Genomic DNA, 18,136 nt, shown 5'->3' with positions numbered 1-18,136 from the left:
ATTGCTTAAAACTATAAATTTGCGTTAGAAAGATAAAATTTAACGCTTACGTTTTCTTGAAGTTTTACAAACAAATGATTTTTCTTCAGTACAACAAGTACACTCGACATTTCCTGTCGTTCCATTTGGATATACATCGTAGGAACAGCACAGTGCATCCTCATTAGAATCCGAACAGTTAGATGCTAATTGATCAGCTAGAAAAATCACACTTTTAGGATTATTATACACTACTCCAGTGATTCTCAAAGTGGGGGTCGCGACCCCCAAGGGGGTCGTGAAAAATATTTGGGGGGTCGCTGAAAAATTGATGCCAGATCCATTTTTTCAAATATTTTATAAATTTACTATGGATTCATGTTTAGAAATACTGTAATAGAAATAAAAAATATATAAAATAATTTTTACTTAAATAAATTGCACATATAAATAATAAAAATAATATAATATTTAAATACGAGCCTAACCCCTCCCTCCGGGATGTTTTTTGATACATACTTATTCTTCGGGGGTCCTTTGAAATTTTTAAGTGCAGAAGGGGGGTCGCGGTCCAAAAAGTTTGAGAAACACTGCACTACTCTATATAAAATTCAATTAAAATATCTTATAAATAATTAATTTATTTTATCAATACATTCAACTTATAATTTTTTAAATTGAGCGTAATTTAATTTCTCCTAGTTTACAGTCAACGTACAGGTAAGCAGACGTTCGACGTTAATATTATTAAATAGGAAGCTGAACAAAAAAATATCTTATATAAAACGAAATATAATTTCTAATGGATACATTTGGTTTTAAAATGAATTTTTTTTTTAAATGTAATTTTACATATTTACGCTAGTTTTTGCAGGTTTAAGTGCATTTTAAATAGTTTTTAAATTAATGAAATTTTCAAAAGTTTTAAAAATAATTAGCGAAAATTTGCATCCAAATTAAATTAAATTATTTAATATTTTACGTGAAATTTTCCTAAATAAATTAATACCAAACCTGAATACACAATCAACAAAAAAAATCATGTATTGATCTGTGTTCGCTATACTGTTATACGTCATAAAGTTTTATCAAATATATTTAATTTTTTTAAATATTTACAGACGTAGAGAATGATAATTTAGAAAAATTAGATAACTTTTTGCCAAATTATCATTTTTTAAGGTTAATATTTAGTTAAATTATTGTAAAAATGAGAGCCTTTATTAACATCTTATCACTCGTTAAGGTATTTTCATATCGCATAAACACGCAAAAAACTTATCTGTAAGACTTTATTTTTAATTTTTTTAAATTTAAGAGGGAAATATTTTTATATTTTTCTTACACTAAGATAATTATTTGAGTAATTTAAATGTCTAGAGATAAGATTTACAGTTAGAATCTACTCACAACTGCACGTCACATGTCTGAAAATTTAAATTATCTATGAAAAAAAACTCGTCTTACAATTTAATAATTTATCAAAATTGTTTCTAATTATATTATTTCGAGTAAATAGCATAATTTTAAGACGATAATTTGAGTAGAATTATAAATTAAATAAGAGCCTAAAATGAAGATTTAACATCATTTTAAGCTCGTATGTAATCTATAATTACGCTAAAATTATCGTCTTAAAACTTGTAAAATAGATGCGGAAGCACGTAGACGAATTTACGAGTTTATCATTAATGAGATTAGTCGAAAAATTTAATTTTGAAACTTTATTCCGTAACATAAAGCAAAGAGGATAACTAAACGAAACATTTTATCGTTGAAATATGCTTTTTAAAGGAAAAGAGATGTCTTTTATTAATTCAAAATTAAAAATTTTAGTTAAACGACATGAAATTGGTTATCGATCAAAGATATTTTTTAATGGTAAACGTTTCATTTATCATTAAAATCACTTCCAATTCGTTTACCATTCGTGAATCAACCATTCGTTCACCATTAAACCCAATCATTCATTTACCATCGGACCGAATTACTTAGTTTACCATTGAATCAGACCATTTATTTACCATTGAATGGAACACTTACTACCATTGAATCGAACCATGCATTTACTATTTCAAATTATGATAAATAAAATCGGCGAAATGGTAAATTAATCAGAAAATCTGTATTGTTTCAAAATTGTTAATCTTGTAAGAATTTAAATAATTTCATGAAATAAATCTTTGCTTTTTTTTAATTTTATTAAATTTCGTGAAAATTTAATTCTTTAACTACTTTAATTTAGAAATATTCGTAATAAAGTATTGTTCAACAAAAATAAATTTTCGAAATTGCTAAAAGTAGTTTCGTGCTTGGACGTAAGAATTTCTTTCGAGTAATTAAAAGAAACCCGAAACATAAAAGTAAATTAAATCGAAAGGAAATATTTTGTTTATGTAGTGATAAAAATTTGCAAAAATTATTTTTAAGTACAAATTTTAATTACTTTATCGTAAAGAAAAATATTTATCTAACATCATTTTTTACGATTAGTTTATCAAGATCTTTTATAAATAAAACTAAAAAATATTTAGTTTTTTAAAAGAAATTTCTTCTCAAATTACACTTTTTATCATTTGTAATAATGTCAAAAATTTGATCGATTACATTTTTTATATATATTGAGATGTTTATTTATTTTAAGATGATTTTTTTCTTTTACATAACTTGAATTCCACGTAAAAATATAGAATGTTGGAAAGCTGCACTGATTTAGAGCTTTACACATTCTGTACACATCTATAGCTTTTTTGGAAAGCTATAGATGTGTATAAATCATTACAGCTTTTCAACAAGCTTTAGATGTTGGAAAGGTGTAATACTGTAAATAGTTGCAGCTTTCCAACAAGCTATAGATGTGTATAGAATGTGTAATGTTCTAAATCAGTGCACCTTGTTGGAAAGCTGCACTGATTTAATGCATTGTGGCTTATAGCATTCTACAGTCTACTTTGACTTCTATGCACATCTATAGCTTTTTGGGAAGCTGTAATGATTTAAAACTTTCACCTTTTCAACATTCTATACACATGTATAGACTGTTCGAAAAGTGCAATAATTTAGAGAGTTATAGCTTTCTAACATTCTGTAATCTAATCTGAATTCTATACACATCTAAAGCTTGTTAAAAAGTTGCAATTATTTAAAGCAATAACCTGAGCTGAATTTCATATAAAACTACAGTAATTGATAACGTTGCAATATTGTAATTTATCCTAACTCCGTATAAAAACTATAGAAACTTGTCTGAAACTCAAACATTCCAATACTAACGCTGGAAAGTTGGAAAAACTTTAAATCGTTTCAGCTTATCATCATTCTACAATCCAACCTGAATTTTATACAAATGTGTAGAATATTGAAACGTTACAATGATTTAAACCGTTAAATATAGATAGGCCTATTATTGAACTCTTTAAATGATTTAAAATGCAATTTTCACCTTTTAGAATTGCTCACTTAGTTAATTTAAACATATTTTAATCAATTTAGAACATAAAAAATGTGTTATAACTGCTTAGATAATGGTTAACTCGTAACTTTCTCTTCAGAAATAATTAAGAAAATATATTATTTACCTTTTTTTGACAGGCTGGATTTTCTCATGTCGGTCCAAATACTGGATTTTTGAGAATTAAATAATGATTTAACACGCGGATTATTGTTTAAAGAAGGATCTACTAGACCTCCACCCGACTGGCGACATAGAGAAATGGCATCTCTCCACGGTTTCTTCTCTTCCGGAATCCAAAAACAATCTAAATCTTTTTGTATCTGCTCCGGTTTACACGTGGGATCTGAGAAATTAATTGTGATTAATTATTTTCTCGGATTTATTAGGTTTAAGCGCTTTAAGCTTAGAGGATTTACGGGACGCGATGCAGCGAGAGCGAGTTTAACTCGCTGTCGTTGCATCGCATACTGGTGCCTGTACAATTTTCTACTTTTGTACCGTTAATATAAGACTTACAGGCGATAAAATTCGTTGTGTGGTTGAAAGGCTCGTCTTCGTCTTCGTCGTTAACGTTCACTTTAATGGTGTAATTTGCGCCGGGTTTAAGCCCCGTTATAGAGGTTCCGCTGGGTTTACCGATGACTTTTTCAACTGGTGTCTCTTTCCCCGTGTCTCCGATTTCGTATAAAGTGATGTTTATTGGAGTTTTGCCTTCTTTATCCATAAATTTGGGACTTACAATAGTCATTTCTCCGTCTTCGTTGATCTCGAACTGCAAAGGGCTGCGAGTATCTACATAAAATGATTTTTCTTATAAATTAATATCGCTAATTAAAACTTACGACACAGTTAACGTTGCTTAACATATTTTAAATATACAACAAATTAATGAAATTTTTCAGATTTATCTTTCTATCACGCTTTACAACTATGTTAAAACTATTTACGAAGCGATTCGTTTCGACTGTAAGCGTGCTCGCCACGCGTTACGTTAATATTTTAATTGATAAAATTTTAAACGTTGAAAAAAATGCATAATTTACGCCTTTCTACAAAAGTAATCGAAAAGATTTTTAAAACATATTCTATTCTTTTAAAATTATAAATCGATTCCGCGTGTATCGCATCGCTCATCGATCGCGATGACGCGACTGTATCTGAGTGATAGCTTACGGATATTAAAATCTTTTTCAAAAATTAAAGGCTTATATTTAGAATTCGGTTTAAGTTAGTAATTTGAAATATAGAATTGCTAACTATTCAGAATAAAATATCTTTTATCACGCTCGTCGCGTCACGAATCGCGACTTGACGCAACGAAACGATAGAAATTCATATAAAAATCATAGAAAGAAATGGTAAAATTTATCATTTTTATTATATTTAAAATAATCAAAGCAATAAATTATTAATTTCTTCTCAATATTTTCCCCCATACACTTTAAAGAGCCAAAATTCTGAAAATTTGGGAATACTTTTTGTCTATATTTAATATTATCTAACTTGTAGTCTAACTTGAATCCTGTATAATAATAACACACAATGCTGGAAAGCTCTAATGATTTAAAGAACTGAAACTGCCAAAATTATACAACCTAACCTGAACTCTGTATAAAAGTACACAATGCTAGAAATCTGCACAGTTCAGGTTAGAATGTTGGAGGTTTCAGTTCCCTAAATCATTGCAGATTTCCAGCATTACGTACTTTTATACAATGATTTGAAGCACTCCAACTTTTGTGTACTTCTAAACAACATTCTAACAACGAAAAAGTATAAATTTCATACAACTTACACGAAAGTTGGTGGCTTGAATCATAGCATAGAAGAGAACAATAAATGCTAGACAAACTTTAACATTACTATTAATCAAGTATTTAACAAGCAAACGAGTCAGCGAAACTTTTAAAGATCATTAATCTTTCAACAATGAAATCCGCTTAAAGTAATTTTTATTTCTTTTCAAATATGTTTACAAATGTTTGCTTAAATCAAACAAATTGTTTCGTTTGTTTGTCATTACTACCAATAAGTTATTCTCTAAATTGAAAATTAAACAAATATCTTTAGCGGAGGATGTTTTTGCAACACGCTCTGCAGACTCTGAACAATTGTGATTAATTTATCTTTCCTAATGAATCTTTAACCTTTCGAGTGAAAGATTCTATTAATGTATTAATGTTACAATTGTATTCTTGTTCTAAACAACTAAGATTCTCTTATACTGCATGCATTATCTGTCTATGAAGCTAGGTATGCAGACTTTTAAACTGTATTTCATTAAGTAAAATGAAGAATTCGGCTTGTTTTCAAGTAATTTAAGAAATATTTTTCCAAATTTATATAGAGTAAACCATTTAATGAAAGTGGAAACAATGGTACACACTTAAATGTAGAAGCTATTTACGAGTCTCTAGTTTTAATTTAAGCAATAATATCACAAAGAGAATGGAACAGGTGAAAACGGCTTGGTCACTCACAAATAGGATCCTTGATCCCTTTTTGAAAACCATAAAAATATACGAATTAAATCAACAAGTAAAGAAATTTTAAAAAATTCAACAACGAGTTACGTAACTTTCCCAGCAAAAAAAGTTAAAATTGTGTGTAGCGCCATCTGTTACGATATTTCATTTTAAAAATTTTATAAAATGGCAATAAACGTAATTTCGAGGGTAGAGATAAGTTTTATTTTAAAAAAAATTGTATGTGCTACTAACGAATAAAATCTTCATCAAGTTCGATCCCAGTGGAGATACGACACTTGACCCTTTACCTTCCCACCTCTTCGACCTTTAACCACTAAAATTTAATAGCATCAATCTTCCTAATACACAAACCTCCCTGCAAAATTTCAGAAATTTTCGACAAAAGGCACAGCAGTTCTCAAGTTTCAAAATGAGTGAAGAAAATCGTTCCATCCCCACACACGCACTAAATCCATACCCTGCATATGCAGAAAAAACCCCAACTTTTTTCGGAATTTTTCAATGTTTGAGGGTTCCCGAGTAAAAAAATGTAAAAATCTTGGAGGGGGATTGGTTTTTGGCTGTCGCTGCTACATGTGGCACTCAGGAAAGTAACAAATTTGCCAGCACTTATTAATAGAAACTAATTTATCTCACTCTCCTATCGTGTTTTTATTTAACAGACTAAACTCTGGGGCCCTCTGTATCAAGAGCCCGGCCTAAATGACTTTTCTGGTCCTTTATTTGGACCTGAGGTCACATATATTCTTCAAATCTCGCATTTTATTGGTGTTAACTTATTCAATCAACTTACCTGCTCTAATCAATAGAATCCTTCCAGTTTCTTTCAGATTCTCACTAATTTATCAAAATGTAAACATTCTATCAAGGCTGGGCTTACATTTGTTGTGGTCTTAAACTATAACATATAGTAGGCCCTTTCCCGCCACCAAATTATATTACATGTAAAAATGCAGAGTCCTAAATTGCACCTTATTTAGCTTATGGGCAAATCCAGCCATGTGTTCTATAATTTGCATCATTCAGTTAATTATTATTATATTAACAGTGATGAAATTTTATATTGTACAACTGTTCTGGTTATAAACCGAGATATAATTATTCATTAAACATTGAGGTATTTTTTACTTTTTCGGGCTTTTTATATAATAGACAGAAAGTATGGTTATCAGTCAAAAACAATTTCCACCACTCAAGACTTTTACATTTTTGGACTCAGATGACCTTCAAATGTCGAAAAATGCAAAAAATTAGGCGGGGTTTCCTGTATCTATGGATGTAAGTGTGTGGGGCACGATTTTGTTCGTCCTTTTTTAAATTTAATAACTCCTGTGCTTTTTGTCGAAAATTTCTGAAATTTTCCGGGGAGGTTTGCGTATTAGGTGGGTTGATGCTATTAAATTTTGATGGTTAAAGGTCGAGGAGGTGGAGAGATAGATGAGGTCACGTGTCGTATTTCGAGACACGTGACCTCTTAATGAAGCTTTTACTCGTTATTAGCATTTACAATTTTTTTTATAAAACTCATTTCTACCCTTAAAATTAAGCTTTTTACCAGTTTATAATAATTAATAATATAAAAAGTCATTAAATACAATCTTATAATAGATGGCGCCACACACAATTTTAACTTTTTTGCCTGGAAAGTTAAGCAACTCGTTGCTGGATTTTTATTATTCACTTATGAATAATATAAATACGTCAATTAGCACTACATTCTACTTATTACTTATTATTATTATTCGACTATTAGGCACTACAGTCTACTTATTTATACACCGATATAGTAAAGCCATATGGCACGAGATTACAACTCCCATATAACTAACAAAACACCAATTAAAACAATTAACCAACTACCTACAATTATTAAGTTTAAAATAATTTAAGTTGATAAAATAGCATAATTTATATTGAATTTCTTAACAGTTTACCTTCTAAAGTTGTTGAAGTTATTTTCTCATAATTTCCAGTAAGACTCTCAATTACAAATGGTGCCACGGATACCACGTAGGTTCTTTCGGGCTTTAATTTCGTTATTTTATATTCTACATCGAATAACGTGGAATTTCCTTTATCTTTCGATCTTCCATTCCACTTTTGTGGAGTCCAAGTTACAGAATAGGATTTTATCTTCCAAGAAGTCTTCGGTGGTTCCCATTTAATCCATAACGAATCGTAAGTGGCGTTTACAACTCTGTAATTCTGAACCGTTCCTAGATCGACTGTTAATATAATTATCGTTTTACAAACGAGAAAACTCGTAATAATCATTTTTCTACAATCGACTATTCTTACTTGGCACATTTTTTTGGCATATGACCATCATATCCTCACTACAGCACGAGCAGGTTACGATCCCAGCTAAAGTATTGAAGGAACAGCATTTGACTTGTAGTCCGTCTTGGCTATTGAAAGTTTCGTCTCCTGGACATTTCTTTTCTATAATTTCGACTGAAATGAACAGGAATAATTAATTTGGGAGTCAGGAAATGAGTTTGAACGTTTGGCTGAAGGTATTTAATTACAGTCTGAGTTAAAGTCAGTGACGGATTAAGCTGAGTAGACTTATGCCTAGGGGCCTGAGGGCAAAGAAAGCAAAATGGTTCGATTGAATGTACTGTACACGAGAGTATACTTTCACGTATCTAGAATATTACAAATTCCTAAATTAGGCTCCTAACACATATTCGGAAGTACAGTAAAACCTCGATTATACGTTTTTAAGTCTGAAAAACCCATAAATGAAAAAGCGTATAAGCGGAAACCAATGCCGGATTGCTCGCTTGGCACGGCTAGAGAGACCTCGGATCTAGGGGAACCCGAAATTGTAAAAAATAAAGCAACTATGTCTTCGCAATTTATAAATAAAATTTCATAATCACAATTACACGTTACAGCAGCAGTTTACGATATAAAATTATGTATAAGGGTCCCAATATTCTGTGCCCACAGGCCCGGAAGATCTTAGTCCTTCACTGTATAAAGTATTAACTTTGTTTTATCTTTGTAAAGACGAAGCGTCACGAGGGCTATGCCTCCCGAGAAGACTTTCTATAGGGAAATGGCTCTTATTTAAGTGTTAAAAGCGTGAAGAACATCACGAAAACTCCACATGCCGAGGCGCGAACCCACGACAAACTCGGTGTTCAGTGGTTTTATCCACTCGTCTATTCGTGGGCTCGAAATAATAACTTATAAGACAATTTACTGGTAATTCATTGTGTAACTACCTGAGTGAATACAGTGAAAAAAAATAATGGCGTTATTAAATTAACAATTAAAATTTACCCTCTTCAAGTGCTAAAGATGAAACATTAACCCAGTACGAAGTGTTTGCTACAAGAATTAAATATTCTTTCAACGAATAGAATTCAGATTTTGTCGTAGGGCTGAATAGGATTCCATTTTGTTGAATGCATTCGTCGTTGGCTACAGATCTGATGAATCTTCCATTTAACACCCAATAACACTTGTACGTCACTTGATATTCCTCTTCTCTACAAGAAGGATCTGTAATAATTTAGTAAATAGTGTACAGAATTATATAATATAAATTATTCTTAAGATCTTACATCAATTCTCGAGTGCAGTACTTCATTCAACATAGATTTCATGTCTCCACCTCTTAAGAATTGAATAAGATTTGTAAAATAACGTAATTAGAGCATATATTTTTTTAAGTATAAAAGAATTCAATGTTTATTAAAGTTTTAAGCGTCACGCTTCCATTTGATCGTCTGAATGTCTATCCGCGGCTTATAAATTAAACTTTGATCTATCCCTAATGCGTTTTTAATAATATATTATTTAAAATAATTAATTTTATTATAGTTTTTCATATCGAAAAGGTGTTTGAATTACGTACATCTACTTATTTATAATTAACTATTAAACTTAGTGAATAATTCGAATTATTGTTCAACACAAGTCGTAATTGTCAAATGGAATATTTATTAATATAATTACAAAGAGAAAAATAAGTACAAAATATTCAAATTATCATATTACAAATCACTAGAAAATGGGTGTAGCCTTTGCAGTTATCAATGTTTACGAGTAAAAAAAAAGGGGGAAAAATAAAAACTAGTTAAAGCTAATACTTGACACTATTTTGTAAGGAAGAAAATTAAATATTTTAATTAATAATAATGAATTTAACGAGGAAGAAAAGATACTTTTAAACAGATTTAAATCTTGTAATTTAAGAAACTTGTCGAAATTTCACAACAGAGCATTCCTTATTTTTGAATATCTATAGCCTATATATAAAACTTAAAATATGTATGTATGTGCTGTACTGTACGTATGTATGTTAGATAAAGGGTTTTATCCCTTTAACGTATCCGCACCAAATTTGGCATGTATATTCTTCAATATCCTAGAAAAATACTGTGGGGTCCCAGCCTCAACCATCCCTAAACCTCTCATCATCCTAAATCCAGCTCCTCAACCACTCCTAAAGCTCCCACCATCCTAAATCCCGGTTCCCAACAACCCCTAAAGCTTCCACCACTCTAAATCCCGCTCCTTGATCACCCCTAAAGCCCAATCCCTGTTAACTTAAGTCCGAAAAAGCGTTAACTTAACATTGCACGTACAGTACGTTTCAGTTAATAATACCATTATTTTATCATTCTCTTCTAACTCAACCTTGCCAATTCTTCACCCACTTAAAGCCCGAGCAACACCAGAAACATGCAGCTATTTTGCCTATAAATTCAATTATCTACAGGAAATTTTCATGAACAACTTGTATTCGTGATGCGAAACTTTTATGCAGATCTCTGCTGATAATTCGTGACAAATCGCTTCACTTTTTTTTTTTTTTTTTTTTTTTAACCTCTACGCATCCGTTTCACGTGTTTAATTATCTCATTATAATTAATAATTAACAAAATGTAGCACGAACGTATACTTCTCTCCTTTACTCCTCATTAAAATTCTTGTAAAAGTAGAATTTAGCGAGGGGTAAAGGTCTGAAAGTAGTCTTTGCTCCGCTTGTACAAGTAAACTTTTACATTCTCCTAAAGGTAGGACAAGGTAGGAGACATTCTTTAAATGTCTCCTACCTTGTCCTACTAATTTTGCAACCTCACACCCGTTACTTCTTGTAAATTTGTGAAATTTTTGCGGCTTCCTGTAAATATATTTACTCGAAGCGAGGAACATTAATTTGTGAACGTAATAATAATTAACAGTGATAGCAATTACTACAATAATTGGTTATTTATGGACTAGAAATTAACTAATTCCTTTAAACTTTAACAGTTTAAAGTATTATATATATAATACTTTAAACTTCGAATAAAATACTTTAAATTGTTAATATTTAGATCTTTTTCAGTTAATTTTTGTCTGTTTTAACAGTTGTGTCTAACTATACCGAACTCCTCGATATAGCGATCTCGCAAATAGAGCCACTCCTGTAAAGTGCCAACCAATACTCGTGAACTAAATCACTAAATGACGTGACTTTCAAACTCTAGACCTCGTTATTACACATAATTCGTATTATTTGAAGAATTTCGGCACTCGAATTAGTGCCCTTTTCGATGTCGGACAAATGATAGCGCTAAAACGAAGTTCGATTGTACTAATATATATTTATATGATAAATGTAATCAAGAAAAGATATTTCCTACAGATACAATTTGTTTTTCACAAATAGAAAGAGGCCCTACCCTCTATCTATTCAATATGTTTAGTACAGACCAATTCACACGGTGCAACGTTGGATATAAGCAAATTAGAGCTATAAAAATAGAGATTTTTACAATTAAAAATTCATTCGGAATACGAAAAAATCAGTATAAAAACTTACAAGCTAGGAAGGTGAACGAATGATACCAAGGATCGTCAATGGATTCGTCCACCGATTTAGTGACAACGCTATAATTAAGCGATGGAGTCACGCCTTTAACGCTCATATCATTAGCACGAAGCTGTTTAGATAAAATTACGTCATCGGGATCGTTAGTATTGAATATTCGAACATCCAGTAACTCTTCTTCACGTCCCATATCTTTCAATTTAGGGCTGGTTATCGATACTGTTCCATCCGCACTTATCTCGTACTTGGCAGGAATTCTCGGATCTACAACATAAAATTGTACTCTCCTACAGCTTTATAGCATATTTAAGGGTTTAATAGTAATTAAGCAATGTGTATGTAACCCACCCTTTAAAGTTGTTAATGTTTTAATGTAATCTTCTCCATAAAATCTCTTATCCACGTCGGGTGTTATCTTCATCTCGTAAGATGCTTCGGATCTTAATTCTTTGATCTGTACTTCAGCTTGGTTCGTTATTGATTCGCCGAAATCTTTCCTTCTTCCTATATCGTTTAGGGGTCTCCATTCGATACGATACGATGGGATATTCCATAAGGTCGAAGGTCGAGACCACGTCATAGCCACGGATTCAAATGTGACATTGGAAATTTCTACGTTCTCCACTTTTCCTATGCTAACTACGTGTTTTCTATCTTTAATATTGTGTTCTAGAATTGTCTAAGAGGTAAAAATAGCCTTACATTTAATGGGTGATTGGCAGAGAAGAACACTAGCATCCTCGCAGCATTGGCATTTTGTTTCTTCCTCCGTAGAACAACACGTTTCTTCCGTTTTATCTGCACAATTATCCTCTGAAATGGCGTTAAATTATGAATTAAAACATAATAAACCAGCCAAAATTTATATACTTGTCAACTTGCTTACCGAGATTCGAACCGTCTAGTTTAATCTTTTCGTACTTATTTAAGTACGAGCTTATACTTTTTAATTGTACCAACGACGGTTTCCCTAATAAGCCGTTTTGCCTCTGACAATCATTTGCATCTTTGTAATCTTCCTCCGCCCAGAAGCAATTATTTAAATATTGTACTTGATTCCCGCTGCAGTTGGGAACTGGAATTTTATATTTTAATAATATAAAACAATGTAAAATTATATCAAAAAGCCCGAAAAGATTTTTATCTACGTTACTTACAAGCGGGTAAAATAAAAGAATACTTCCAAGTATCTCCGAGCATCGACACGTTGTAGTCGTGACCCGGTATTAAACCTGTTATTGTTATTTTTTCGGCTTTGTCACGCGATGTTACTTTGTGATTTCCAACCGAATCGATAGCCGTTACATCCAATATTTTTTCGGATTTTCTTCGAGAGACAAGTAATAAACTCGCCATACTTACAGCTCCATCCCATGTAATATTAACAGCAATCGGATTGATGGGTTCTACAACAATAAAACACATTACATACAGTGCCGGATATATATTAAATTGAACAAATATCATATTAATGGTTAGTTACCCGTCATGACCTCGGTGACGAAAGGAGTTTTTAACTTCAGAGGCTTTAAAACCGATTGTACTTTAATTGTATAATCGGTAAATTCGGTTAAATCCTCTAAAGATTTTTTATATTCTTCGACGGAATTGCCGTATTTCTGACATTTATCCTCCAGACAAACGTACAGGTCATAAAAGGTCGGTTTCCAAAGTACACTCGGATCTCTCCAAGAAATATCTATTGTTGTAGGAGTTATCGCTTCTACTTTAAATTCTTCTACTTTCGCTACTAAATCTATTAAATAACAACGAACAAATATATATTTTTTATATTTAATAAATTAAATAAAATCTCTAACGTACCACGCTCTGTAAATTTACAGATAAACGGTAAGAGATTTTGACAGTTGCCTCCTATAATCCTCATCCTTTTGCTCTCTAGAGTGGTGTGAAAACACGACTCGCTAGCCGAAGTAACACCCGAATTTCGACTAGATACGGGAAAGTAATTGATCCTGTTTCCATCCGTCCAACGTCCCCTTTCTAATAAAGATAATATTTTAATTTTATTAAAAAAAAAAAAAAAAGTTAAAATTTAATATTCTCTAGTGTTTGATGCTAACCAGATCGTTCCAGTTTAGCACCGGTCCAGTAGTTGACGTCGGGTTCGGAAATTAACTTTCCAATTTCTTTAAATTCCTGCTCGCTTTCTAAACTGATCAAATGTCCTCTGCGTTTTTGGCATTCGTTTTCCGATTCCTGCCACGTTTTCTTCTCAGAAACTAACTGATACAAGACGTAAAAACCATTTCTCTCCATCACTTTATCTGGTAAACCTTGAAGGAAGAGGAAGAGAAGAGAGAGCGAAATGACGTTTTATCAGTGGCAGAACTTAATGTTAACTCAACTTTTAAGATATATAAATGACTAAATTAACATTTTTACCGGTAGATAAGCGCGTGTTTCCGCAGGGGTAGAGTTTTTCTCCGAATCTACACTGTAGATCGAACGTGTATTCCGTTTGTAAAGCCGCTGTGGATACGAGGAAGTTATTTTCCTTAACTTCGATCGATTTACTCGTTGCTTCACCTTCTGACGTAACATAGAATGATATAATATAAGAATCGGCATTCCAGGATGAGGTTTCTCCGAGTGATGAGGCTACAGCTTCGTTCCAATTCACTCCGATGCTCCCATTCCAATATACGTAAGCTTCTATGGGTATATAACACAGAAAACCGCCTGGAAATTTGGCCAAAATCGTAAAATTACACCTCAGATTTGCTTAAATTATCAAAAAAAAAAAAAAAACCCCATATCTTACCAAATTGGGAGCCGGCCTCCTCCCCAGATTTAGAGAAATCGACTGAAAAGATTAGATGTTAAATTAAAATTAGAGTTTTATTGATTTTCTTTTATTATAAGTAACTTTGTGCAATACGTTAAAGGATTCTGAATTACTTATTATTTTCTATAATTATTTACAAGAGCGTACGTCGCACTGTCTGTCGTACTCTATTTTTTCAAAAACTCTATCGTCGGATAATGAAATTGTTGGGACCATGTTTCTAGTAGCGAGAATATTCTAATTTATTAATTTTATAGGTGTGTATTTATCAGTAACAGCTTAGTTTTCTGCTAAATGTTTACAGATGCAACGCGACGAGACGTCGCGTCGCTTTGCGTCTGAAATCGAAAACGTGTGTATTAATATGAAAAAATAAGTGAACAAAATTGAATTACGTTGAAACAGTGCGAATATTTAAGAGAAAATGTTTTTTATTAATATAAATAAATATTTTTTTTTTTTACTTATTTTTGAATGACGCGCCAGCGCACGCGAACGAACAACAAGTTTTGGCATTTTTTATAAATTCAATTTAAAAACTTTATAAAACATTTTTTACTTAATATAAAGATAATTCTATATAACTATTACGTTACTTTGCGTTTTATACGCCATTTTGCCACAAATAAAATTTTGTAGCAAGCCGTGATTCGACACCGAGTCGTGACGCGCTGACTAAACTTTCGCATACAAACAAGATTTCCTAAAAATTTACATTTCTAATTGAATTAACAAGAAGTTTAATAATATATTTCTCCATTTCTGTGAGAAATGATTTGTTAAAATTACTTAAATAGTCTCATTAATAGGCCTTGTAGCGACGCGCTCGCTAAAAATAAAATGGCGCAATCTCTAGTAAAGTTGTCAGAGTGATAGATGGCCCAAAGCAAAGTATTTATATATACTAAAAAAGAAAATTTTAAAAAAAATTAAAAAATACGAATTTTTTTTGGCTATCTTCAGCACGCGCTTACCTTGTCACGATTAACCTTTATCATACGTGACAGAGCACTTAACTAGATAAAGTCTGAATTCATTAACACTAACTTTTTATGATTTAATCTATAAAAATTCCGTTAAATTCTCTGTTAATTAAGACAAGTTTTAGTCACCAAACTCTCTCCAATTGCATACAAATTATGCAATTCCACAACAAAAACTCAACCTCCCTTTCGTATGCATAAAATTCGTATACATTTTAAAAATCCAACAATGAATTGCATAGCTTTCCCAGCAAAAAAATTTAAAATTGTAGCGCCATCTATTTAAAAACTGTTTTATATTATTAATTATTATAAAACGGCAAAATGCTTAATTTCGAGGGTAGGGACGAGTTTTATACATATAAAAAAAAATTCTAACGAGTAAAACCTTCGATCTCAGTGGAGATGAGACACACGACCCTCTCAATCTCCCCATCCCCTCGACCTTTAACCTCCAAAATTTAATAGCATTAATGCCCTTAATGCGCAAACCTCCCTGCCAAATTTCATAAATTTTCGACAAAAGGCACGGGAGTTATTAAGCTTTGAAGTGGGTGAACAAAATCGTGCCCCTATACACATCCATAGACACAGGAAATCCCCAAATTGTTTGCATTTCTCGACATTTCAAGGTCCTCTGAGTCCAAAAATGTAAAAATCTTAGGAGTCGATCGATCGCTTCCCTAATTTAGCAATAGAAAGCACTTTTTTAAACGTTAAAACCTGTCTAAAACGGATCCTTAAAGAAAGGAAAGCTCTGGCTTTCGTCACGCTCCGATTGACGAAAATCGATTTGGTTTTCGAGCGTTAAATGCGCTTTAAGTTACGCGAAGTTTTAAAAAATGGCGTTTGAGATCGTAACGCCATTTGTCAGTGATTATTTTAATACGCGTATCGTGTTGCCAATCGCGTGACGTCGCGTCGCGTCGCGTCACGCTTACACTTACAGCGCGCAATAGTGGGTTTCTTTTCTTCTTTACTTCTGTTTAACATGAAAATCTTTTAAGCATTTATAAATTCTTAATAAAATTAAATATTGTAAGCTTCGCGTGTAATATGTTGCGCTTTGCATCGTGGTATGCGGTGCGAGGCGATGCGAATGAGTTTCCACTTTCCATGCCGCATTACGGCAATGTTACTAAAGATTACAAGTTAATTACTTATTTGTTAAACTGCTAAACAGGTTCTCTCGTTCCGCCCACTTGAAATTTATTTTTAGGGGCTGTTTGATGGACATAAAATATTAATATAAATAAAATAATCTTATTTAAATGATAATCAGTACATTTATCTCTCTTGAAAGGATTAATACGTTGAATTATTGAATAAAATATAATTTTATTATGTTACGGAGCTTAAATTTGTTCGAAATTCGTTAAAATTCGACAAAACATTTTTTGCATGTTTCTTCACTCAACCGGTAGATCGCGATCTCCACAAGCCCACTAAAATAAATCTGAAGTCATTAAGGTTGAGAAGCTATATCTCCCTATGAGCAAAAAAAACTCCTTTTGCTGCTGCTGCCATCTGTTGGCAATTCACATCTCGATTAACTTAAAATTTAAATTTTATTATTAAAATTAGGTCATAAATTAATGTTTCTTAATGGAAAATTATTCAATAGAATTTAATAAAATTTTTAACAAATTAAATAAGCGAAACTCACTAATTGTAAAATTAACAATTGTTTCATTAGTGACGATGTTAAATCCTGGTTTAAGTGTTAAAGAATAAATGACGCTAGGCTCCAAATTATCTATATCAATATATTTTTGTGCGGTAGAAGCTTCATACGTCTTGGTATCTTCGTTTCCTTTCCATACTTTAGCTGTCATCTTGCTGGTTCTCCATCCTGCCCCCTTATAATCCCAAGTTAATCGGACAGTTTGACTGTTTATTGCTTTTAATCCAGTCGGTTCCAGTTGTGCTCCTTCTCCTGAAACATCAAATACATATACAAATATAATAAATGTTTTAAAATAAAAGCATATAAAACATAAATTTCAACACTTTCCGATGCTGTCTCGAATACAAAGCCCCTGTAAATTTTCCTCCGTATCGCATTTACTTTTATTCCAACTTCCGTCTTCTTCCAATTGTACTTTCTGGCAGCATTCTGTAAAATATTATTTCAGGCTGTTTAATAGCAAACAAAGATTAATAATTAATTCCCGAAACTAAACGAAGCTGGGCCCAGTTTTCGCTCGATAGAACCCAATTCTTCATTTCGAGCCCAGTTTAATTGCAATTCGGGTAGTCCAGACTCATAAACAGCATTTTTAAAAGAATGGGATTTTAAAAAAAAAAAAAAAACATTATTTTTCGCAACGTAGTCAGATTCATCGACGACCTCCTCACGACCTGTAATTCTTCCCAAATAGGCGGTTAAACCCCCAAAAAGCCCGTGTGGACGGTATCGCAACGGAGTTAAAATGAGAGATATGGAATGATGTCTCCTCCGAATTAATGATACTACGATACTTAGTGACGGATCTTCGCACGGGTACATGAAGCGCGCGCTTGTGGCCTCTGAACATTAGCAGCTTCAAAAAGAGATACATTCTGCGAACCTCGGGCATAGATACCATC

At 32.2% G+C, this 18,136-nt stretch overlaps 1 protein-coding gene across 1 annotated transcript in view; it reads right to left on the bottom strand.

Moving 5' to 3' along the window:
* Positions 1-17,661, bottom strand: part of LOC136989492 (uncharacterized) — a 28,638-nt gene extending 10,977 nt beyond the window's left edge. The window contains exons 1-18 of the mRNA XM_067287668.1: positions 17,556-17,661; positions 17,214-17,477; positions 14,541-14,582; positions 14,162-14,458; positions 13,840-14,052; positions 13,580-13,759; positions 13,239-13,511; positions 12,913-13,161; positions 12,642-12,830; positions 12,458-12,568; positions 12,104-12,394; positions 11,747-12,019; positions 9,214-9,435; positions 8,221-8,376; positions 7,857-8,147; positions 3,950-4,225; positions 3,558-3,776; positions 51-197 (exon numbers count right to left, since the gene is read on the bottom strand). Of these exons, the coding sequence (XP_067143769.1) occupies positions 51-197; positions 3,558-3,776; positions 3,950-4,225; positions 7,857-8,147; positions 8,221-8,376; positions 9,214-9,435; positions 11,747-12,019; positions 12,104-12,394; positions 12,458-12,568; positions 12,642-12,830; positions 12,913-13,161; positions 13,239-13,511; positions 13,580-13,759; positions 13,840-14,052; positions 14,162-14,458; positions 14,541-14,582; positions 17,214-17,382 (3,598 nt within the window). The 5' untranslated portion in view covers positions 17,383-17,477; positions 17,556-17,661. The remainder of the gene's footprint in view (positions 1-50; positions 198-3,557; positions 3,777-3,949; positions 4,226-7,856; positions 8,148-8,220; positions 8,377-9,213; positions 9,436-11,746; positions 12,020-12,103; positions 12,395-12,457; positions 12,569-12,641; positions 12,831-12,912; positions 13,162-13,238; positions 13,512-13,579; positions 13,760-13,839; positions 14,053-14,161; positions 14,459-14,540; positions 14,583-17,213; positions 17,478-17,555) is intronic.
* Between the last annotated feature and the right edge of the window lie 475 nt (positions 17,662-18,136).

The sequence above is a fragment of the Centruroides vittatus genome, unplaced genomic scaffold (assembly GCF_030686945.1).
Source record: "Centruroides vittatus isolate TY-2023 unplaced genomic scaffold, ASM3068694v2 scaffold_576, whole genome shotgun sequence".
Taxonomy (NCBI): domain Eukaryota; kingdom Metazoa; phylum Arthropoda; class Arachnida; order Scorpiones; family Buthidae; genus Centruroides; species Centruroides vittatus.
This window is presented reverse-complemented; position numbering and strand designations above follow the sequence as displayed.